The sequence below is a fragment of the Lepidochelys kempii genome, chromosome 7, assembly GCF_965140265.1.
Source record: "Lepidochelys kempii isolate rLepKem1 chromosome 7, rLepKem1.hap2, whole genome shotgun sequence".
NCBI classification, from domain to species: Eukaryota; Metazoa; Chordata; order Testudines; family Cheloniidae; genus Lepidochelys; species Lepidochelys kempii.
The window spans coordinates 52,298,302-52,323,034 of NC_133262.1; the positions used below are offsets into that span (position 1 = coordinate 52,298,302).

The 24,733-nt window shown below is 40.9% G+C and overlaps 1 protein-coding gene across 7 annotated transcripts in view; it reads left to right on the top strand.

Annotated features, from left to right (window-relative positions):
• Positions 1 to 24,733, top strand: part of USP4 (ubiquitin specific peptidase 4) — a 97,836-nt gene that overhangs the window by 410 nt on the left and 72,693 nt on the right. For 5 of the 7 annotated variants that reach the window (XM_073352709.1, XM_073352711.1, XM_073352714.1 and 2 more), the window contains exons 2-8: positions 2,800 to 2,927; positions 6,977 to 7,107; positions 13,104 to 13,230; positions 14,335 to 14,480; positions 14,765 to 14,826; positions 22,322 to 22,462; positions 23,046 to 23,163. In XM_073352709.1, coding sequence (XP_073208810.1) covers positions 2,800 to 2,927; positions 6,977 to 7,107; positions 13,104 to 13,230; positions 14,335 to 14,480; positions 14,765 to 14,826; positions 22,322 to 22,462; positions 23,046 to 23,163 — 853 coding nt within the window. Of the gene's footprint in view, positions 1 to 1,226; positions 2,113 to 2,799; positions 2,928 to 6,976; positions 7,108 to 13,103; positions 13,231 to 14,334; positions 14,481 to 14,764; positions 14,827 to 22,321; positions 22,463 to 23,045; positions 23,164 to 24,733 lie in introns of those variants that run through there. The other 2 variants (XM_073352712.1, XM_073352710.1) reach the window with 2 other exon arrangements.

Consider the following 24,733-nt stretch of genomic DNA (forward strand, 5'->3'; position numbering starts at 1 on the left):
GTGGCTGAGTCACCAGTGGCGGAGCAACAGAAACATGGGTCCTAGTGCAGGTTTCTAATGTGGGTCCCCTCGTTAAACGTGTAACACTTAAATCTGCTTATTCAACTTTTCAGGACTTCATAACACTCAGAGTTTGTTTATCCTTAAAATGCTACCGCTGCACACCTGCCCTGCTGCAGTGCTTCAGTGTAGATGCAATCCCCTGCTTTTGGGTGGGATTCTTTGTGCAGAGGGCCATTGCTCACTACTGGCTCTAGCTGTGATTCTGTGGTTCTGTCAGCCCAGTTCTTAGTGATTTAACTGGGAGCCTCTCTGCTGCTGCCTGTTTGTGCTGTCTTTTCATGGTAATACTGTCTCCACACCAGTCTAAGACCAGCTTCCCTTAGATCAACATATCAGTGATTTCAGCTCAATTAATTACTGAGCAGAAACAAGCACTCTAAATTGAGTCTGATCAGCTCTGTCTTTAAACACTGGAGGGGATGGTCAAATGGTAAATGTCTTGTTAAACAGAGTCCATACCACCAAGTAGGAACATTTGTCTGCACTCCCTCTGCCTTTTAACTTGGGTATGGAATCATTATCCCCTGCTTAGCAAGTTGACTTGATATTAGGATGACTCCCTCAATTAGGGCATGGTATGTATAGCTATGCTGCCCTTTGCTCATATCATAATATTTCATTACTTTTGCATTCAATAGTAAAGTGAATCTTAACCCAAAACAGAAATGCCAAAGGGACCAAAGCAGGTCTGTCTGCCGGTTACCTAGGCAGAGTAGGTGTGTTTGTGCCAATGTGGCCTGCTCCTTGGTCTCAGTCCTGCCCCCCCGTTCACCACTAGATTTCAGGGGTGAGTTCAGATGCTGCTTACAGATACTTGCTCCATTGTGGGGAGTGATGTCACTGGTAGGTTAAACAAAAACAAAAATCCCAAAAACATTTAAAATAAAATCACACCGTTAGAAAAACTTGAAATATAAACCAGGTATGTAAATCATTGTGGAAACTTTGTTCTACTGAGCGAGGAAAAAAAGGAAAAATGAGAAACTCATAGGAGATACAACATGTAAATGCAAAAAGAAAAGGAGTACTTGTGGCACCTTAGAGACTAACCAATTTATTTGAGCATGAGCTTTCGTGAGCTACTGCTCACTTCATCGGATACATCGGATGCTGTAGCTCACGAAAGCTCATGCTCAAATAAATTGGTTAGTCTCTAAGGTGCCACAAGTACTCCTTTTCTTTTTGTGAATACAGACTAACACGGCTGTTACTCTGAAACATGTAAATGCCAATTATTTCCCTTCCAAAAGGGAATATGTAGTCTAAATGAGAAATTTCTGTTGCTATCCTTCCATATGGGAAGTTCAAATGTGTCTTTAATACTTTGCTGTCTTTGTTTTTATCTCTCTGCCAGTTTTTACATCTTCAGTTTTTAAAAAAGAATTTATCTACTTTGTTTCCATAGCAATACATTTTCATCTTATTTATTTACTATATATAGTACTGAAAGCATGGGAAGTACTTTTCAGACAAATATGAGATCTGATCTGAAAAGCTTGTCCCATGCCCCTTGCTTTTACATTTGAGGCCCGGTATTGATATTAGTGGGAGTTTGGAGTGATCCAGAGCACTGAAGATGAAACTACAGTTGCTTGCCAGGCTTGTAGCACTCAAAGCCTGTGGTGGTGTCCAACAATAAAAATCAGTAGTTTCTCGTTAATCTACCTATCCAGTTTATGTCAAGTTTATACAGATATTAATGAAGAGAAGGAACCATAACTAACACTACATGAATTAAAGATGATCTGTTTACAAGGTACTATATGAAATAGCACCTTTTATCGGTGATTCTCAAAGTGATTATAATAGGAGGGAGGTATTACTATCAAAATTTTACAAACTGAGAAACTGAGGCAAAAAGCGGTTGAGACCTGAATATTCAAAAGTGTCTACTCATCAAGAGTGCCTTGATTTTTGGGTGGCCTACTTACTGGGGCTGGGCATCAGAAACTCCTGCTGAAGTCAGTTGGAGTTGTGAGTCTTCAGCACTTCCAAAAACCTGGCAATAGGTGACCCAAGATGACCAACAAAAAACGGAGGCCCTCCCAGGTTAGTGGACATTTTGGACATGTTTGCCTCAATGGTTTTCCCAAGATTGCACAGTGAGTCAAGGCTGGGAACAGGGCTCTGTTGACCCAACTACTTAGCTAGTCGTCTAGTTTGATCACAAGGTCATACTGCTGCTCATTTATTAAAATACTCAAGTGTGTATTCATTTTTATTTTTACTATACTATCCTCCCCCCTCCAGCCCTCTGTTCACAGAGCTCCTGCCTCCCAACCTGTCCTTTTCCTTCCCTGCTAGCAAGCCCTTGGACTTAGGGTGATGCGTCTGTTGTGTCTTGGATCTAGCCAGTCCCTGCCACTGAGAGGGCTCTGAGACAATCTGCTCTTGTGATTTCAGTAGCCAGTGGTAGGTAAGGGTTGGGTACAAGGCAGAGTGGGACCTGGCTGGCATGCAGCACTACACAGAGCAGGACAAGAGGCCTGGCCAGCATTAGGGTCTGTTCTGCATTGTTGATAGGCCTCCCATCCATGAACATAATCTGCTACCCTATGTAGTGGGGTTGCCTTAGCCAAGAGTGGCCTCTGCTCCTAGGGCTTTCTTAGCTGCAAGGTTTCCTATGCACTTGCACCATCTATTCCTCCTCCAGCGAGAGTGACGTTGTAGTATGTGCTTTGGCTGGTACAAGCTGAAAGCTGCTCCTGACATCTTGCTGTTCAAACTGTGTTTCAGGTATTTGATTGACAGTCGGTGGTTCAAACAGTGGAAGAAGTATGTGGGTTTTGACAGCTGGGACATGTACAACGTGGGTGAGCCTAACCTGTTTCCTGGACCCATCGATAACTCTGGACTCTTTGCAGGTAAAGTGCATGCAGTTATGGTGCACTGAATAGCTGGGCAGCTATTTGTGTCTAGCGGAGAAGGAGAATCCAGGTGCTCTTAGCAGTTTTTGAAAGTGTGTCCTTTAGCTCTTATACCATCTGACTGAAAAAGTCTGCAATTTAGCTTCTCTTCTCATTCACTGCCTTCACAAAAACAAAGCCCACTAACCTTTCTGAGGGGCACAGTGAATAGTCCAGAGGGAGCATGAAATAATGGAATATCAATAATGGGTTTGCCCAGACTGGGCTCTGATTGTGATGTGCCGGAACAGCATTTCAGGTTGAGCACAGATGAGTGAAGTTAAGGCTGAATAATTTCTGTTTTCTGAGAAGGCTGGAAACTTTTATAATCTTCTTCTACCTTTTCTCCACACCCTATCTTGCAGTTACTTCCTTCCCTCCCACACACTGACATGAAATTCTGTCAATGTCTGGAGACAGTCAATTTTACTGTAAATAGAAACTGAAATAGAAAACTTTCAGAAATTGCACCTGGAAGCAGAAATGTATGTCCAATTTGAGTTTTGAAAGTTGGATCAGACTGAATGATCTCCTAGCCTGATACAGAACTCTGATAACTCTAGGAAACTTTCTTTTCAGACTTAATGTTCTGAAAAATGAACAAAATATTATGCTGTAAAGTTCTCTTTGTGTTCCCAAGTACCAGATCTAGGCTAGTGTGTCTGGTGCAGGGGATAAGGGGCTTTTGAATTCTGGCTGATCTTCTGTCAGGTGATATAATGCACTCTTTATGCTCTTGCTCCTGTGATGCTACTTTGAGTGCTTGACACCATAGTATGTAACATAGAATGTGCAGTCTACTTTGGAGCCACTGTTAGTGCCGCTTTGTCAATTGACTGGCATGGAGATTGCTGTGGCAGGCACCCTACCAGGTCATTAGCAAGATATATCTGGACTCCCTGGCCCTAGAAAAGAGACTCTTGGTTTTCCTGTGCATCAAACATTTATGGAACAGCAATGAGGCTGTCTTTTCCACTGAGGGACTGCGAGTTTGGAATTCTCTCCCCCTTAAAGTCGATCCTTCTGGGTGAAGCTCAATTCTAAACTTCTGAGAGAGTTAGTTTGTGATGGTTTTATGTGCTGAGTTTGATCTGACTCACAAACCAGTTCTCCTGGATCTGTGTTTGGAACGTAGTTAACTTCTTGCAGTGCCTTGATAAGTGTTTGGGAAAATGAACATACAAAAAATTAATTAGAAAATACGGTCAATGGCTGAGTGGAAACCAGTGGTAACACTGCTTCTTTTCTGCAATGCCTGCTTGGTTGTCTATAGATGCAGCTGATGATTGTCTGTAGATGTAGTGTGTGAATAATTTTTGTGGTGGTGCAAATTGTATAATTTTTCTGTCCTACTGTTACATAAACTTTTTTGCCATAAAAACTTGGTTAATGTTTCGGCAGCACACAGGTACTGCCTTCTTCTTCCAAAACATGGGTCCTCAAAATGCAAAACCCAAGTGTTGTAAGGGAGGGGGAGAACCAGGAAATGCTCAGTTTAGGTCTCCCTGCAGTTTAGTGTTCCTTTGGAACATCATAGTACTTTATTACTCTTCCCTCAGTCTTCTAGCACAATGTGATCTCATCCAAACCACAACAAGTATTTGACAAATAAGTGGTATTATACAGAGCATGTTAAAGGTTTGTTGGGACATGTGAATAGGAATCCTGAATTGGAGGGCTCCCCAAAAAAGTCGTTCTTGTTAAGGCTGGGAAAGGTACTGTAATGTTTCCAGTTCCTCTTGGCATCCCTGTAGGGAAAGATCTGATTGTGCATGTGGGTTTTAGAGCATGTTGAAAATTCAGCTTTAAACAGCAATGTCACAACCTTAATTATGGTCCAACTAGCAGCTGCTCCATAATAAATCTGCAAATAACCATTTTCCAACTCCTCAGCTTTTCTACTTGCCAATTTCTTGGAATCATAGAAATATAGGTCTGTAAGAGACTTCCACAGGTCAGGACCCTGTCCGGAGGCCAGCCCAAGTAAACCTAGATCATCCCTGTTAGCTGTTTGTCCAACCTGTGCTTAAAAGCCGCCAATGATGGGGATCTCACAAACTTCCTTGGACATCTATTTCAGAACTTAACTAACACCTAAATCTCACTTGCTGTAGATTCAGCCCATTACTTTGTCCTACCTTCAGTGGACATGGAGAACAATTGATCACCATCCTCTTTATAACAGCCCTTCACATATTTGAAGATTATGAGGTCCCTAATCTCTCTCTCTCCCCTCCCCCCCAGACTAAACATACCCCCCTTTTTTTTTAAACCTTTCATCATAGGTCAGGTTTTCTTTTATCATTTTTGTTGCTCTCCTCTGGATTCTCTCTAATTTATGCCCATCTTTCTTAAAGTGTGTGCTCAGAATTGGACACAGTGCTCTAGCTGAGGCTCACTAGTGCCAGATAGAGTAGGACAGTTATCTCCTGTGTCTTACATACAACTCTCCTGTTAATATACCCCAGAATATTAGCCTTTTTCACAGCTGTATCACATTGTCTCATATTCAATTTATGATCCACTACATCAGCCAGTTCTTTTCAGCACCTTTTTGGCTACCATCTAGCCAGTTATAACCCATTTTTTAATTATGCATTTGATTTTTCCTTTCTAAGTGTAGTACTTCACACTTTATAGAATGTCATCTTGTTGATTTCAGTCCAATTCTTTAATTTGTCAAGGTCTTGAATTCTAATCCTGGCCTCCAAAGTGCTGCCAACCCCTCCCAGTTTGGTACCATCCACAAAATTTATAAGCACAATCACCACTCCATTATTCATGTCATCAGTGAAAACACTGGATAGTACCAGATGCAGGACTGATCGCTGCAGGACTCCACTAGATACACCCTCCTAGTTTGGCAGCAAACCATTGATAACTACTCTTTTTTGAATATGGTCTTTCATACTGTTATGAATCCACCTTATAGTAATTTCATCTAGACCACATTTCCCTAGTTTGCTTATGATATTGTCATTTGGGACTGTGTCAGAAGCCTTACTAAAATCAAGATATATCGTGCATGTCCTGTGCTGTAAGAGGACTTACCCTGTGTGTCTTGGGAGCCTCATAGCAACCCCTTTTCCATGCTATGTGGAGCTCCCAAGAATCTTACGTCCCATCCCAAATTCTACCAAGATAGTGCTTCAGCCCTTCTTATTGTTTGGTTTTCTTGGCTTCCACTTTCTCAGCTGGCCACATAATACAAAGGCTCCCATCCTGTCATGGCTATTAAGCTTCACAAGAGAACTATCCTCTGTAGCAGAGATGAATAATATAGGCTAGTTCTGTGTTCATTCTGCATTGCATTTTTGGAATTATTTTAATAACAATGAAAGTTAACTATGTCATGTTATGGTTGATAAAGCCATAGAAATATCATTTTCTTCAGAATTTGGTTCAGCACTGTCACAGACTGGCAGGGGGAGATTGTTCAGCATTTAGATCTCATGTGGCACTTAAGGTCTCTGAGGTGGCTCTTGTGGCAATTAAGATTGTCTGGGATCCTGTTGCCTCTGTTTTTGTAATGACATTTCCCAGGGCTTGCATAACTTATTTTCTTCCTTTAATTGACAGCCAGATCCTAAGACACAATGCCAAGCTGGGACAGTTTGATTTAATCGGAGCAATTTAAATCACCCAGTGGAAAGCCTCCATTTAAATAATGGATTTTAATTAACTTTTTCATTTATACTTCAGTTATTTTCTGAGTCTGCCAGAGTAAGGAGGACTCTTGGGAGAGGACCATGTCTTGTTCAGCAGTAAACATAATGCTGACATTTAATGAATTAATACAGAATTTGTCCCGAGATTCTACCTTTCATAGCTTCCAGTATGAAACTTCACCATGTTAGCCAACATCCAAAGGGTTAAGAACATTTTGATTTGCATGTCTTGAAGATCTTACATTTTATAGAATGTCTGGAACACCTTCAAACATGAAGAACTTCTAGTTTGTCCCACTTCTCAAATCTCACTTTTTTTTTTTCTCTCTTCCTTTTTAGATCTGGAAATACAGACCTTAAAAGAACACCTCATTGATGAGCTGGATTATGTGTTGGTTCCCACTGAAGCCTGGAATAAGCTAGTGAACTGGTATGGCTGTGTAGAGGGGCAGCAACCTATAGTAAGAAAAGTAAGTGTGCATGAATCTGAGACTCTTGTTTCATAATCTGCTGGGCAGTTTAGCCACCTTCATTATCTGAAACACCATCTAAATTTGTCAGATTTGTGGTGCTAGTGTGGGTTAAATGAGGCACAAGAAGTTATTCTCCAGAAGTAGCTGGTTTAACTGTAACCCAAAATGTGGACGTATGTGGGCCTGCCCACTGGTTTGGCAGGTAGTGATCCCACTGTCACAAGTGGGATGATAAGTTGGAAAGATGGGTATTATAAGTTCCTCAAGTAGTGGCTTCTGTTGTGGGGAGTGAAGAGGTTCATCCTGTATGACGTTCTTTACCTTAGTGATTGGTAGGAGAATAGCATATTTGGCTCCATGTGACAATGAATGCATTGTTTGCCCACATTGTACAGAGCTAAAAATGGGGGTTGGGAGTAGTGGTGGTGTTAAATTTCCTTCATAACAGAAGAGTGTGAACGTTTTATTTGGTCACTTACTTAGAACTGGTCACTCAGAATATCAGGGTTGGAAGGGACCTCAGGAGGTCATCTAGTCCAACCCCCTGCTCAAAGCAGGACCAATCCCCAATTTTTGCCCCAGATCCCTAAATGGCCCCCTCAAGGATTGAACTCACAACCCTGGGTTTAGCAGGCCAATTCTCAAACCACTAAGCTATCCGTCCCAGGACTTTGGGCTACCCTAAATCCCAGCCTGTTGCCTCTGAGTTGAGGATCTTCTTGGGCAGAAGGAGATACCAGACAAAGATGCTTTGCCATTAAAATAGGAGATTCAGGGACTTGCCACAAGGTTTGATGAAATTCTACCCCCTATATTATTCTGTTTTTATTTAAACATGAGGAAGGGCATAAATGCCATACAGGCTTATTTGCTGCTTTAGTGAAAGTTCTAAAAGATTGTCGACTTTTGAACTTTCCTGAATGAACATTGTGCACAGGTAACTAGTACAAGAAAACATTTCAGAGCACAGTGCCTTGTGAAGAAAATGGCTCTGTTGAGCTTCACTTAGAAAAAAAAAGCTTGAGTTATGGGAGTCACTGATTTTAATAAGTAACATTGATGTTTTTAAAAAAAAAAAAATCAACCTCCAATACCTTAAACCTAGAGGCTACAACAAAGGTTGCATTGAAAACAAAGAATGGTTTTAGAATTAACACTCTCAAGTGTCAGGTTTTTTTTTAAAAACACTGAAGTAAAAATTTTGCACCAATATTCAGTGTATATATTCAAAAGCCAGGAAAGGGTGGATGAGAAAGCAAGGTTCCTTTATTTAAAGGTCCTCCGTATTGATGAGTGGCACTTACACCTTTGTAGGGCAACCTAGAAATTTTGCATACTGGGAAATTCACAGGTGCTTCAGAGAGCATCAAAGTTCCCACCTCCTTAAACTACTCAGGATTCTCTCCTTTCTTTGAACGCTGGTGGATTCCATACTTAGTTTCTTTATTTCTACTTGCAGTGTAAAAGTGAGAGGTTTGTGGTTTCTTGTAATGGAAAAATTATTTCAGCATCATAATTATTGGACGGGGGAAATTTTTATATAGTATGCATTTCTCCCAACTGCAAGACTCTTATGGTCCAAATTTAGCAAGAATAAATTTTTATAGGTCCTAGCTTGCAGTTAGATCAAGTTCTTGTTGTCCACTTATACTACCCTGGTAATGAAAGAGGATCTTGACAAAATAGAAACTACTGAAATATGGTGGAATGACAAATGAATGGGCTGTTGTAATACCCAATTACACAGGAAAAAAATATTAGTTAATAGAGGTGAGGAATAGCGCTATACCAGAAAGATTCACCTAATTAATGAAAATTCCTGAATGGAGAAAACTACACAGTACACTTGTTTGAATTTAAATTGCAGGTCATAAAAACAAATATTCTAGTAGGGTTATACTGCAAGCCTCCAGATCAGGGAAGGGTTATTGAGGGCACTGTTATGAAGAACTCAGAGGCAAATGAGTAAGTTGTATAATAAGATTTCAGGAACATCACTTTGTGTCAGTTGGAAGCCTTAATGGCAGCATGAAGTGATGGGAGTGGCTACAGGCATGGTTGAGAGCTCTTTTTGTTCAGAATAGCACTAGCTTGAATAATTGCTGGGATTTGAGGTCTGTTACTGTCCAGTTTTAATTTCTCAGCCATTTTGGCTTTATAAATTACATCTGTGCACACCAAGGCTTGTATCTATGCCATGCCAACTGTTCTAGATTTTTGTGATTTCAGAGGTAACACAACCAGTTTCCACCCTTACTGTACAGCTAGTTTGTGTGCAACAGTTTCATTAGTTGTGTGAAAGTAGACTGCACAGGTGATGGATCACTTGGCCTAACTGCCCACCTATGCATTTGCACAGATCAACAAAGATCTCTCAGCATAACCAACCAAGGTGCCCCCCCCCCCGATCAACACGACCAGCGTGCACAATCTCAAACATTGCTCTGAAGCCTAGAATATCTGAGTCAGAGTTAAGTGATGGAAAGAGCTACACATGTGGTTGAGATCTCTTTTTTTGTTTAGAATATCACCAGGTTCAGTCATCACTCAGATTCGTGGTCAGTTATTGTCCAATTTTTACGTTCTCATTTATTTTTGGCTCTTTTACACATGTGACTTTATGAATTACGTGCGTGTGACAGCATGGGCTTTCAGCTACCAGTAAAACTAAATATGTGGCTTCAACTGTTTGCATATAAACTGGTCAGATGTCATCTGGAACTCATTTCCACAAGATACCACTGAGACTTAAGAGCTTATTTGGACTCAAGGATTAGACATTTGTGGATAATACAGTATAGCATAAAAAACAGGCTATAAATCATGCTTCAGGTTATATATGTAGCTGATTAGCTGTTACGAAGAAATCTTCCCTTCATGCAGCTTAGTTTCCATAATTTTCCAAAATAGGTTTTCTTGCACCATCCTTTGAGGGATCCAGTATTTGGCTGTGGTCATAGATGGGCATAGTGACTAAATGAACGATTGATCTGATCTGGACATAATGGACTAGATGATGGTCTGGTCATTCTTACGATATTTGTAATCAGGCTTTGGGGCTTCCTGTTAAAAGTTAGTGTTAGACTAGTGAAGAGGTTTTATATGTCAACATCCTCCATTGTATTTCACACTTGGAAAATATGCACATCAGCACAGTTTAAGGCTATACTTTATTCTCACTAAAGTGATGTATGTTGTCTTTAGGTTTTGATCCAACAGCACAAGCCAAGTTTCTTTCTACCAAAATCTTACTGAAAATGAGTTTGGAGTTTACTACATAACTGCTTCTATCTGGTATCTTTAAACTGTTACATTACGGAGACTAGCTTTATTTGGTGTCTACTGTAATAAGAATCCATGACTTGAACTAAAACTTTTTTAAAAAGTTCCGTCTCTGAGCACGACCTCTTTTTCCTTCTGCTTAATTAAAAACATCAGAACTATAGAAGTCAGAGACTAGAACAGTAAATAGATCTTTCCTATTTCCCATACAGTCAAAAAAGCAACTGAACACTTGTGGCAAGTGCCTTTTTATTCTTAAGAAAGCAAAACAAAAAATCTTTCTAGTATGTTTGACCGGTTCATTATTTTCATAAGGATTTTTAATTTGCGTTCTTGCTTTATTAATAAAATGTTACAGAAAAGTCTTTTCAGGTGTCTTCACTTGTTTGTTTTTTCTCTTTAAAACAAGTAACTTATGGATTTAATATCACATTTCTTGGCTTCTGTGAGGTTGAATGGAGACTACCAAGATTGCTTAAAGTCTATTAGTTCTAGCCGCTTTCTTAATTTGGGAGAAGCTCAGTTAGTTTAATGCCACACAGGCTTTTTAATCTTAGCATGTTGCAAGTACAGTGTCGTGCCCTAAGCAGACAAGCTGTTTCATTTTGCAGTGTTATGTATAGTTCTATATACATAGAACCCTAAGTAAACAAAAACCCTACATATACGCTACAAAGTATCAATAAATGCCAGTGTTAATGTTGCTCATGCAGCCTTGTACGCACATCCTACTTCCTTCAATGCAAAATTTTTGAAAGGGAGAATTCTTCTCTGGGTATTTACCTGTGCACAACGTCAATAAGCTGAGAGACTTTTCTTCTACCGGTCAGCTCAGCGTCCAGCTTTGACTTTCTTTGCTAGCCTAACCAAGATCCATTAGCCACAGCATTTTTACTGTCCTTCCACAGTGGTCCCAACAGCACTCAAACATATGACACAGTTCTTCTCTACCATCTTTTAAAGGATTGCACTCTGTCTGTGGCAGAAAAATTGCTCTTGCTGCTACATATACAATCTCTTTAAAACTTGATGGAACTTTCCAGAGTGTTTCAGGACCGCCCATCCCTATTGTACTATGACGATGCCCCTCTCACTCTGTAGCAAGAGAGGCAGTTATCATTTAGATACCTTAACAAATCGAAGGAAATCAGGAGCCTAGGATAGACATCCACTCCCACCATCTCCCCCTCCCTTCTCCTTCCCACCAGCTTTACCTTCTCTGATTGCCCTACTTACCCCACCCCTCTGACCCACATAGTATATATCACTGCCGACCATTACTTCATCATCTCTTGCTCTCTGGCTCCTGGTCCTCACCAAGACCAGGATCTCATCTGACACTGCTACTGCATCCACTCTGTCATATGATGGCTTCTCTCACCCTGAGTCATCTTCTGAAGTCTGTTGGCAGGTTTGTTGGGCTTCTTCTCTCTCAATCCTGCCATTTCCAGCCCCTCTTTCCCTCTTTCTTTGAGCTTTGAGTCTGATTACCAAGCAGTGGCTCACCCCCAGCCTCTGCTTGTAGCCTTCTTGTTCTCTTGCTGTGGAGTCTCTGGAAGTCTTGTGACTGTGCTGACCTTGTCTGCTATAGCTGCACTCTTTCTGCTGTGTGTTTATCCACAGATCTACTTTACCTCCCTTATTGAATCCTACATTGCCACTTCATCACCCCTTCCACACTTCTTGCCTGTGTCTCTCAAAGAAAATATCTGTAAGACTTGGCTTGACCTCCTCCTAGCCCAATGGGTTCCAAATTTCAGCTGGGACCTCTGGGTGCTACTCTAATATGAATAGTCACTACTAAGATTTATAAGCTGCCCTGTGTACTGGTGAAGCTAACATTGACTCCACACACTGCTATTTTCCACCTCTGTAGCTCTGCTCCTTAATCGGAAGTAACATGGCACGTGGTACATAGCTGCACAGTTAAGTCCCTGTGCACTATACCTTTTTATGAGTGTGGATGATAGCTGAATGGAAAGAGTTACTGCACATGTGCAGTTTCACATCTGGAAATTTTGAACCCTTCATTTTGAAACCAATTTTTGTTAAGTTTACCAAATCAAACAGGATTACTTATGTTCCAGTACATACTTGACATTTCAGCCACTTCTGTGCCATCGTTGATGGATTTTTTTTTTTTTGTTTGAGTGGGGGCGGGAATGTAGTCATGAATTCATACTGTGTTGGAAAATGGTTTGTTTCTTCCTTCTTGTAACTCAGAATATTGGGTGGTATTTTGTTCCAATGTTCTGGGGGTGGGAAATTGCCTTTGGGCAGAGACCAGGCACAAAAGGTAAATGCTTTTGGAATTCTCTGCATGAAACCTAGGAGTTGCAATAGAAATTGTTTTTTGCAACCTTAACTAGTTGGTGCTGCTACTCAGCTGCTATAATTAAGTTTCAGAACTTTCCCATGGGAGAAAAAAGTAGTAGTCTGTGTGTTACAGATGGGAAAATGATGATAGAGAAGTTGAATGTGTTGATCTAGGTCACACAACAAGTCAGGGGCAGAGCTGGGATTAAACTCATGAATTCCCAGCTCCCAGTTTTGGAGTCAGACCACTCCTTCCCCCACTCAATTTAAAACTGTAAATCACTGTTTAGGCAGCCAGTCCAGGTTGTGGAGGGCCCTTTAAGAATGATTGTCACCCCACTTATGTGGGGGTGGTCAATATCATGCCTGCTTCAGGGGCAGCCTTTTGTTTATAGGTGGTGGAGTACGGTCTGTTTGTGAAGCACTGTAAAGTAGAAGTTTATCTCCTCGAACTGAAGCTGTGTGAAAATAGTGATCCTACCAATGTGTTGACCTGCCATTTCAGCAAAGCAGACACCATCGGTAAGTAGCTATGTGATACCTGCAGCTTTGAACTGACTGTTTAAAAACACCTAATTTAATAGCAGTAAATGGGGGTAGAGCCCTTCAGCCTGTTGCTACATGACTACAAGATTTGGGTTTAGGTTGGGTTGCCTCTGATGACCTTCTCATGCCTCTCGTGTCAGTACAGTGGTGGCTGCATGCCCTATTCCTCACTTTGCTTTGTATGCTCTACAGAGTGTGCTGCATATTCTCAGTGCATCTTGCTCTGAGCACACATACAGTGCAGAAGGGGTGTCAGGAATTGGGTACGCAGCCACCACCATGTACCAACTTTATGGGCTGTGTTAGGTTGGGTTGGAAAACTGCTTGACCCTTTGAGGCCAGGTGGGCTTAAAAGTTAGGCCTCAGCAGACCTGTAAATGCGGGTGTGGGGATGAGGTTAAAGGGTAATCAGAGCTTATCATTGTCTTCTGTCCACTTCCATAGCAAATGGCCGTGCCGTTGTTTGAAACAGTTCTGTGTCTAAATGTTTCCAGTACTTCTATTGTACATTCTGTCACTGATGTGGCTCTTTGGGCTTTATCTGCTGGAATATTTTAGTCATACTTCCTCCAGTTTCCCCTGCTCGTTCATTTTACCTGAAGATTGGTCCTATACCCTACATCACTGCATGATCGTATGCGCCCCCCCCCTCCCCCCCGCGCCTTTTAAGATGTTGCATGTAGACTATAATGTGATCCATAAATGTACTTGGCTGATAGTTGCCAGTAGTGGGATCTTATAGTAATATCTGAGCACACTTCCTTTTTAAACTCCAATTTTCAGGTGCTTCTAGCATTTCAGAAAAGACACTTGTTGGGCAAACTTCTCAAGCTTGCTCGCAGCCCAGCCAAAAAGGAACATTTCTGACAGACGAATGTGTATGAAAATAAAAGGTTTTAATAAGTAGACATATTCAGCTCTAATTATGGTCACACTACTGGATTATGAGACCTATCTTTTACCACTGGGGCATTGATAAAGTAGGGACATATGCCTTTAATGTATCTCTGGTTGGTCAGTTCTTTCTAGAAATATTTAAGCATTTCAGAAGTTTATTATATTATTTTCTCCCCTAAACAGCTACCATTGAGAAGGAAATGCGACAGCTGTTTAATATCCTCAGTGAAAAGGAAACTAGGTTATGGAGCAGGTATATGAATAACGCCTATGAGCAGGTCAGCAATCTGGACAGCACTGTACAAGATGCAGGGCTCTATCACGGTCAGGTAAGATGCTCAGAATTCTCTAATAATCATGGTATTGAAATGCCTGGTAAGCTAACACATGGTTTTCCTTGAGCAAGTAGCTTGTCTATGAAAATATTTTGCTGTACTATGCACAAGAAGAGAATCTATCAGTAAAGAGACCCTGCAATGGAAGTATTATATACATTTAATAGAAAACAAAAGATGTTAAACAATATTTCAGAGAACATCATTTAAGAGTCATTTTATAGAATGTAAAATAAGTTTGTTTTTGCCTTGCCCTACTGTCTGCATTTCATCTTCAGGTGCTGTTAATAGAAGTGAAGAATGAAGATGGTACATGGCCCAGGCAGTCTCTTCCTGCAAAGTAAGCATCCTCTCCATTCTTGTCTTCTCACTTTTGTTTCACTGTCTTGCTCAACTCTCTAATTCCAGTGACCGGTTGCCTCATAGAGAAGCCCTGTTAAAGGCTATTATTTTCTTAATTTCTTTAAAGAGAAGAGGTTAGCATGTCCTGATCAATTGAATGTGGGATTAAAGCAAGAACATTAGCATTCTCTAGTTCTAGCCTTGGCCCTGTCACTGACTCTCTGTGGTATTGGGCCCTAAAAAGGGGATAGGCAACAAAGTGTGATCTCAAATAGGTGACATGAGGATTAATTAGCTCATATCTGTACCATGCTTAGAAGATGCTAAGTACTATCTGTGCTAAGCATTATTTTTTAAGTTTTAAAACATGCCTGGTGCTTCTTTAGTTGCATTTACGGTTTTAAAAGATGCAAAGACTGATGGCCTGTCTACGCTGAAGACATTGCATCGGCACAACTGCACCGCTCTAGCACTTTAATGAAGACTCTCTATGCTGATTGGAGAGAGCTCTCCTGTTGGCGTTGATTTGCCTCTCTGAGAGGCGACAGTATCTCTCCTGCTGACATAGCACTGTCTAAACCGAGGATTACGTTGGTAAAACTATGTTGATTTTTTTTGCAGTGTGAACTACATAATGAAAATATTTGTGCAGTGGTGGTAAAAAAACAAACAAGGTGTCATGGTGTATTAACAGATACTAATACTGAGTATTTTATTCCATTCTGTGTTCAATTCTAGTCATCTCCCAATCAAAAAGGATATAATAGAAATGGAAAAGGGCCAGAGAAGAGCAGACAACATGATTGGAAGCCTGGGAAGGCTTTTGCATAAAGAGAGACTACAAAGATTAGAATTTTTTAACTTAGAGAGGAGGTGAATAAGAAGGGCCTTGACATAAATATATAGAATAATTAATGCTATAGAATGAAATTGAAGTTTAAAATGTATATGCACTGTTTTTTTTTCTTGTAGTGCAAGAACAAGGTGACTTCCAGTAAAATAGAAAGGCAGCAAACTTAATGGTGACAAAGGGAATGCTTTTCTACAAAACACATGGTTAACATGGAACTCGCTGCCATGAGATTTTATTGAAGCTAACAGCTTAGTAAGATTAAAAAGACTAGGGCTTCAATTTTCAAAAGTTGATTTATAATGGGATCTATACTTTTAAGTGACTTATTCTTTTGAAAAAATGTCCCTAGATATTTATATGGATCATGACAACATCCACATTTGCAGTTCATAAGATTAAAATTGTATAAGTAGTATAAATCATGCTTCAAATTGTGTAGATCACAGAATCATAGAATATCAGGGTTGGAAGGGACCCCAGAAGGTCATCTAGTCCAACCCCCTGCTCGAAGCAGGACCAATTCCCAGTTAAATCATCCCAGCCAGGGCTTTGTCAAGCCTGACCTTAAAAACCTCGAAGGAAGGAGATTCTACCACCTCCCTAGGTAACGCATTCCAGTGTTTCACCACCCTCTTAGTGAAAAAGTTTTTCCTAATATCCAATCTAAACCTCCCCCACTGCAACTTGAGACCATTACTCCTTGTTCTGTCATCTGCTACCACTGAGAACAGTCTAGAGCCATCCTCTTTGGAACCCCCTTTCAGGTAGTTGAAAGCAGCTATCAAATCCCCCCTGATTCTTCTCTTCTGCAGACTAAACAATCCCAGCTCCCTCAGCCTCTCCTCATAAGTCATGTGTTCTAGACCCCTAATCATTTTTGTTGCCCTTTGCTGGACTCTTTCCAATTTATCCACATCCTTCTTGTAGTGTGGGGCCCAAAACTGAACACAGTACTCCAGATGAGGCCTCACCAATGTCGAATAGAGGGGAACGATCACGTCCCTCGATCTGCTGGCTATGCCCCTACTTATACATCCCAAAATGCCATTGGCCTTCTTGGCAACAAGGGCACACTGCTGACTCATATCCAGCTTCTCATCCACTGTCACCCCTAGGTCCTTTTCCGCACAACTGCTGCCTAGCCATTCGGTCCCTAGTCTGTAGCGGTGCATTGGATTCTTCCGTCCTAAGTGCAGAACCCTGCACTTAACCTTATTGAACCTCATCAGATTTCTTTTGGCCCAATCCTCCAATTTGTCTAGGTCCTTCTGTATCCTATCCCTACCCTCCAGCGTATCTACCACTCCTCCCAGTTTAGTGTCATCCGCAAATTTGCTGAGAGTGCAATCTACACCATCCTCCAGATAGTATAAACCATCGTGCTTCATAGCAAAAGTCAACCACTAACTTTCACTGAATAGGATGAAACATGATCTATGAGGAGGTTAACTCAGGATTGTTCATTCTAGAAGTTTTACACTTTCCCCTGAAGCTTGTTACTGTCCACTGGGAAACAATACAAGATGTAGGGGACCAACCGCTGGTCTGACTTGGTAGGAGAATTCCTATGTTTGTACAAGAGGAGTTCATTGATCACATAGTCCTCTATGACTGAAAGGAGTCAAGGAGGTTCAGAGGATTCCATGGAAAATCAGAGCTATGTGACTCTAACTTTCTTTGACAATTGATCTAAAAAGAGAAGGTTCGACCATTTGGCCAATTATAGATTTGTCTTAAGTGCTGGATACTTGGGCAAGTATCAAATATTCTAAAAATTTACAAGGAATTCTATATAATTCCCAAGCATCATACTTTTTCTCCTTCAGTAGCTAGACTTAGAAACAGACTACTACCTAAGTGAAAATGCTTACCAGGGTGGAAGGTACTATCTCCCAATTACCGTAAAAGCTGTGTTATCTGGCCCTGTACCAATTGGAAAGCTCTAAAATTTGGCATTTCTAATCTTCATAAAAAGTCCAGTTTATTGTCCAGCTGGCACGGGGCAGGCAGGCTCCCTACCTGGCTCCATGTGGCTCCTGGGAAGCGGCAACATGTCCCTGCTGCTCCTAGGCAAAGGGCCATGAGGGGTTTGGAGTGTGGGAGGGGGTGTGGGGCTGTGGGTTGGGGCACGGGAGGGGTTTTGGGGTGCTAGATCCAGGGGATGCTCACCTCAGGCTGCTCCCTGCAAGCAGCAACCTGTCCCTGCTGTTCTTAGGTGGAAGCATGGCTCGGTGGCTCTGCTCACTGCCTCTGCCCACAGGTGCTGCCCCTGCAGCTCCCAAACTCCCTCCTAGAACTTGCGCCCCGCTCCCCTTCCTGCACCCCAGCCCCACACCCAAACTCCCTCCCTCTTAGTTAACTGGAATTTTTCACTTACCCCCCCATTTCCCCAACATGCCGGATTAAAAAAAAAGCTTTTACTATATATGGAAACCTAGGATTTTGGATTATATAATGTGGAATTTATAAAATATTAAGTGTGTTTTCTTGAAGAGCTACAAACGGTGGTTGAGAACACTGTAGTAGAAGCATATATCTGTTGGGATTATCTATGTCTCTGTTCAATCTAAGTCGGTATTTCATTTCCTCTTCACTGGGGAATGGAGTCAGAAAGTTATGTTAAACTGATGTCCACAATTCAATAAAAGGAAAGTGATGTTGATAGCATTTTCTTGCGGGGGCACCTGTTTATCTTCCCTGTTTCTTAAATTCATTATATAATCTGTCTGTTTAAAAACCCATTTGGGATTCATGGTGATCAGATACCAATCTGCCAGACTGGGGTCTTTCTGGATATTGAATGCTTCAAGGACAAAAGGTTTCTTTTCTGATAAAACAATGTACATTAATGTGTAAAAACTCAGGGCTGTGTTAGTCAGACTTAGGCAGGTCAGCACTGGTAGACTAGTTTAACAAGCAGGGTGCTATTTTACTCTGAAAGTTGTCCATTCCTCAGGGAAGTCCATTCCCCTAGCAAACAGATTGAACTACAGTATAATCTTCCTTACCTCAGTATTTAGGAAGTGGGGAGAAGGAAGCTCAGAAATTTATTCTTCGTAATCGTATCATGTTTGCTGTAGGTAGCAGATGATTGATTAGGTTAAATCGATCATTTCAGAAGGCCCTTGATAAATCCTTAGTGTTGCTTATTGCTTGTGGGTCTTCTTTAGTGATGTTTGTTCTGCTAGCACGTTTCATTATATTAGATTTATGGCACAATTATTGGTAGGATTACACTTTTTACCTTTTTGCAAGATTGTTATCACACTTGCTTTTCTCCCATCTTTTGGTATTTCCCCTGTTGCCCATGATTTTTCAAAACTGTCAGTGGATCAGGCTGTTATCTGGACTGGCTGATATATACATGTTCATATTTCCCAGCATTCTCTTTCCTGCTTGTTCTCAAGAGTCATTTCACAAGGTCTGTCTTCCTTATTTTGTTCGGTATCTATTTGTTGAATACATGCTTAAAAAGGAGTCATTTAATTTCAGCATTCTCATTTATTAGTGCACCAAATATCTTCCTACTATTACTTTGGCCATTGATGAATTGGTAGTATTAATTCATTTATATTTGTGCTGCCTGTATCTTTCTTCCAGAGCTATAACTGCTTCAGATGTGTTTTGTTTGATTACCTCACCACCGCCCTTTTTTAAACTGATTTTTTTGAGCATTCCTTTACGCAACCAAGTTAGTTGATTCTTATTTCTTGGTGTCTTCTTTTTTAGGTGGCTTGTAGTCAGCCACCTTCTATGCTGCTAGATGAGGCCTCCTCTCAAACATTCCTCTCTAGATTCCTCAATTTCTCCAGATGTGCTTTCCTGAAATCTAACACCTAGATTCAGTGAACAACATCTCTAAATCCTCATTCTTGCACGTCATGTGGGAGACTTAGCTTGGTTCCTCCCATTTTTTTTCAGAACAGCTGCTGCAAAGTGGTTGTTATGGAAGTATTTTGCAATTTCAACAACATTAGCCTTTATTTCTGGAACACTAAAGTCTTTGGCTAGGAGGTGCATCAAATGAGCACTGCAATCGTATGTTAGCTTGGGACTCTTATAAATTTCTTCTCTTCTTGGATACATTTGCAGCATTGTGCATGACCAAGCTGCGTACTAGACATTTGAATTTTTTCCCCACAGTTTTGTTATAGCTTTTACTGCTACTTCTTGTAAGTATTCTGCTGTGTGTGCATTTCCTGATGTATCGGTTGTTTCTGTAAGGAAGACATTCCCTTCTTCTGTTGTCACAGAAGCACATACAACAGGATCATTGTGGACAGTGCTCCACTCATCAAGACTCAGGTTAACAGTTTCACCCTCTAGACCTTTTGCACACTGCTCAATTTCTCTTTCATACACTTTATCCAGCAATTTGCCTGCGTCATCTGCTCTGTTGGGTGGACTGTATCCTGGTCTTAATGACTGAACCATGTTAATGAAGTGTGGGTTCTCAATCATACGAAAAGGAGAGTTTGTTGCATAAACAAACTGGGCAATTTTTTCATCAATTACCTCTTCTTGTAATCTGCTGGTTCTGATCACAAACTTATCTATGGTTGTTTCTGGATGATGGAGATTTTTTTTTCCCTTTTGCTACAGTTGATATACTGTGGCTCTGTGACATACATGATGTGATTGAAACACTATCATTGGCAGATAACTCTGAAACTATAGAAAATGATGGTGATCTTGCAGGCGGATAGTCTTCAGAATCCTGTATGTTGAGGATGGATTCTTCTAAACAAAATAAGTCAATGAAGTTATTTAATTATTATTACCATACTGCTCATTTAGTATTACTCATTGCATTCATTGACACTCAGTACTACTTTCAAGGTGAAATTGTAAACGGAAGATCTGCCTATTTCAGCTATTTATTTTTTATCACAACTGCATCTAAAATGATAGTACCAGAGAGTAACAACTATATTTTTTGCTCAAACATGAGAATTCAAGAATAGTCCAGAAGGAAGACAGGCAGTCCTTAAGAAAGAAGTATGAAATAAAAAAGTTTACCAACCTGAAGATCCTGCATGTTCAGACATGTTCCTTTCATCATCTTCAACGCAGCTTCCTCCTGAGGAGGAACACTTCTCATGATGATGTTTCATTTGGGCAAACAGCGCTTGCATTTCTTTGTTGCACTCTTTGCATTTTGCACGCATGCCTGTCTTACCCACAGGTAGAGGAACTTCATTAAAATATTCCCAAACTGGGTCTCTTTTCCGGCCTGCTGCCATTATAGGTTTTCCCTTCTAGTGAGAGAATGGTATGGTAGATCTCAAATCAATGAAGGCTACGCTCAGACATCAAGACTTCTGGAATATGCTGCTCAAACAGTTTCAATTTTGTTTCTACTTCCTGTCCCTCTCTTCTCACACTTATCTTCAGACTTCTTCTCCTTGTCCAGATCTATTCCGCCCCCAGCAATCTTCTATTCATTGAACTTTTTGAAACTTTGCATTTTAGAGAGAGGTAAGGGATTGGCTTGGTGTGCACAAATTTGCAGAGGGACAATAGGGTTGAGGTCTGTTATTTCTCATCTCTATATTTATTTATTTAAAAACATTTTTGCTGTTAACAAGCATGTTATCTCTGGAGACACGAATCCACAGTTTGAGAACTGCAAAAATAAGCATCTCTGATGGTATCTTCTAGACTGAACTATTGTAACTCATTTACAAAACTTTTCTTAAACGTTACATGAATATATTGTCTCATACTATAGAATTAGAATTTATAATCCCTATTCCATGATGAGATATCTTGGAGGTATAATGTATGTTAATTAAAACTGTCTTTAGATTTTTTTGAGGAAAAAACCTGATTTAAATAAAATCTGATTTTTTTGGTATTTTTTAAAAAATATTTGAATTTTATCCACCATGGTAATCAATTATTTTTTGTCAAGGTCCAAATTTCTTGGTCAAGGGATTGTCAAGGTCCAGACTCTGAGGAAAAAATACAAAAACAATAACAATAATAATGATAGTAATAAGTAAATAAAAAGATGTCTCGGTCTGTTCAGAAGCATCTGGCTGTCCAAATTTGGTCTACGGTCCGCCTGTTGACTACCCCATATAAGCGGTCTGTCTCTCTGCTCCTCCAGTTCACCCACTCTGACCTCAAGATGGTGCACCTGGGCTCTCAGTTCTACAAGCTGCTTGTGCTGCACTTAGCCACAAAGCATGTAGTTTTACATGTTGTACTTTGCCCAATAAGTTAGGTAGCACCCACCCTACTTAGTCTGCTGTTGGTTTCTTACCTGCATAGTTAGAGTGGGTTTTAAAGAGGTCTTTTGTTTTGGTACTCTGTTGATTATTTAGAGAAAAGGTTTTATTATTTTTAGAGGGTTTAATTTCTTAGTGCACCAGGCTGTTTAGAGCCTGCTTTCCACTCAGTCCAAACTTCCTTGTGCTTATGCCATCTGGGGCCTCTTCTTGCTCATGATTGGCTATTGTTTCTGCCTTTCACTTGTGATGCCCTAGATTGACTCAGACTAGTGTTTTGGAAATGCAGATACTAACAGGTTAAGATTGTAAATTCTCAATCAGACGTGACCTTTATTTTAAGAGTGCCAGAGTCTGGGGTTTGCAAAAACTGGTGGTGTTGTTTCTGCTTCTTCCCTTTCTCCCAGATCAAGCACTGCAACTAGCAGAAATTTTACTACTTCAGCATCATCAGTAAATTCTTATTCCTCAATGTCTGTCTCTTCTGCCATTGCAAATGGTGATAGCAATAACTCCTATGAACTGACGAGCTCCAGCCTTGGCAGGGGGTAAGAGCAGGAATGCTTTTCTTTCCTCTCTCCTTCCTCTGACTAGCTTTGTGTCCTCCTGGTGCCCCTGGCTACTTGTATTTTCAAGTTGTTGTTGAAAGTAACACTTGCCCCACTCTAGCCCAACTGCATGGAAAACTAGCACTTACCCCAATGCTTATTCTCCGTTTCAGATGTTTTGTGTCCCATTCTTTGGCTGTGATAGCCACTTCACCAGGCAGAGACCGTAAAACTTTCATCAGCTGTTGCAAAGTAGTAGCTCACCTGCATATGTCCGTATAACATAATAAAGGATTGTAGGCACCATACGCTTGAGGAAAATGTGTCATAAAGTACGAGAGGTACATGGTCAAAGAAAAACAGCCTGAATAGAGATAGAAGATACATTGTTTCAGTATACATCAGACCTGCTAGTAATTCGAGTTAAATGAGATGTCAAAACTAACAAATATGGAGGAGCAGACATATATGAAAAAGCACCAGTAAGAAGGAACAGCATTTGATGCAAATCGTAAACTTTACTATGATGGGTGAAATGTGGACTGGTGTGGTCTAGATAAAAAAAGTTGTTTTCTTCTTCCAGAGTCTCTGGCTTCTCCTACAACTCCTACAGCTGCAGGGAGTCCCCTTCCCAGTCACAGCCCGGCATCTGTGGGCTCAGTAACCTGGGAAACACCTGCTTCATGAACTCTGCGTTACAGGTAAAGGGCTGAAAAAAATTTACTTCATGCTTTATCCCCATGGATTCATTGCACACCTGTCAAGTGCTCTTATATAGCATCCCAAAGTGTGTTAGGCACTTCATAGGCCTGTTAGAAGACCATTAGCTGTCCTGAAGAGCATCTAGCCTAAATAGTGCATGCAGGTAATAGGTGACGGGGCAGAGATTCAAGATAATGTGTTTTGTTTTTAAATCCGGTCAATTTTCTTTTTTGACACTATTTCCATCTCATTGTCGGGTAAAACGTACATGTGACTTCCCCATGTTCAGCAATTGCACTCCCTCTCTGTACCTGGACACTCTGCGACAGGCACATGCAGAGGGCAGAGTCAAGGACAGCAGGAGGGTAGCTTCCTAAAAGCCTCCCTATCCTGCTCAGTGCTGATTCCTAGAGTCACTGGGTCGCAGAAAGTATCTCCGCACCAGGTAGGAGGAGGTGAAGCAGCTAGGAGGAGGGAAGACCAACTGTACATGGGTAATCTTAAGATTCATTGTGTGGGGCAGGCCCAGGGGTTGGTACAAACTCCTTCCCTCCATGTTGATTTGCAGGGGCCATAGCATCACTGTATTGCTCCCACCTCTGGTGCTTTACACAAGAGTTTCCCCATTAGTGTAGGTTAGAGATGTTCTACTGTGTTACAGGAGTCAGCTACCCATGTAGGGGGGAGGGATAGCTCAGTGGTTTGAGCAATGGCCTGGTAAACCCAGGGTTGTGAATTCAATCCTTGAGGGGGCCATTTAGGGATCAGGGGTAAGAATTGGTGATTGGTCCTGCTTTGAGCAGAGGGTTGGACTAGATGACCTCCTGAGGTCCCTTCCAACCCTGATATTCTATGACTCTATGCATCTTTAGTCTCAGCACAAATGAGGAAAATTGCTATAGATACTAATAGGTGGAGTGGGGAGAAAGGTGTCACGGGGATAGAGTGCTCCATTTTCATATTTTCCACTCCACTGTGTACAGTTACCATTATATAGTATCTTTTAGGCCTCATTTCAGGCTGCGGGAGTTCAGTGGGGTGGAAAACCTCTAACAGACACACTCCTGAAAACAGCTAGGTGTGCTGTCTAAGCAAAGACTAGCTTTGCTACTGCTGTTAGGCATGCCGAGTGCTATGTGTTAGTGCTGAGATTAGAGACAAGGTGGAGAAATTGTAGATCAGAAGGTAACTCTTGATTAAACTGTAAGTGACATGAACTAAAGCTGTGCATTAAAGGGCCATCTGTACTTCAGCAATAGCCTTAGCAAAGTGCTGCTATTTACACTTTTTACCCTTGGAAGAGAAGTCTGAATATTGTGAACCTTTTATATGGCCTTTGTTGTCTGAGTTGCATTGCTCACATTGTATCTCAATAAAATACAATTCTGTTTTACTAAATTGTGAGAGAGCTGTAGTCTCAGAACTTTCATTGTTCCTTTTAAATATTTTGTTCTGTCTACTTTCACGAGCTTTTAAAAAGGTTTTGTCATTTCACATATGTACTTATATGAAAGTTGGATTGTCATGCATTACTTCCTTCTCATAGAAGTTGGCTGTCCTAGACAATGA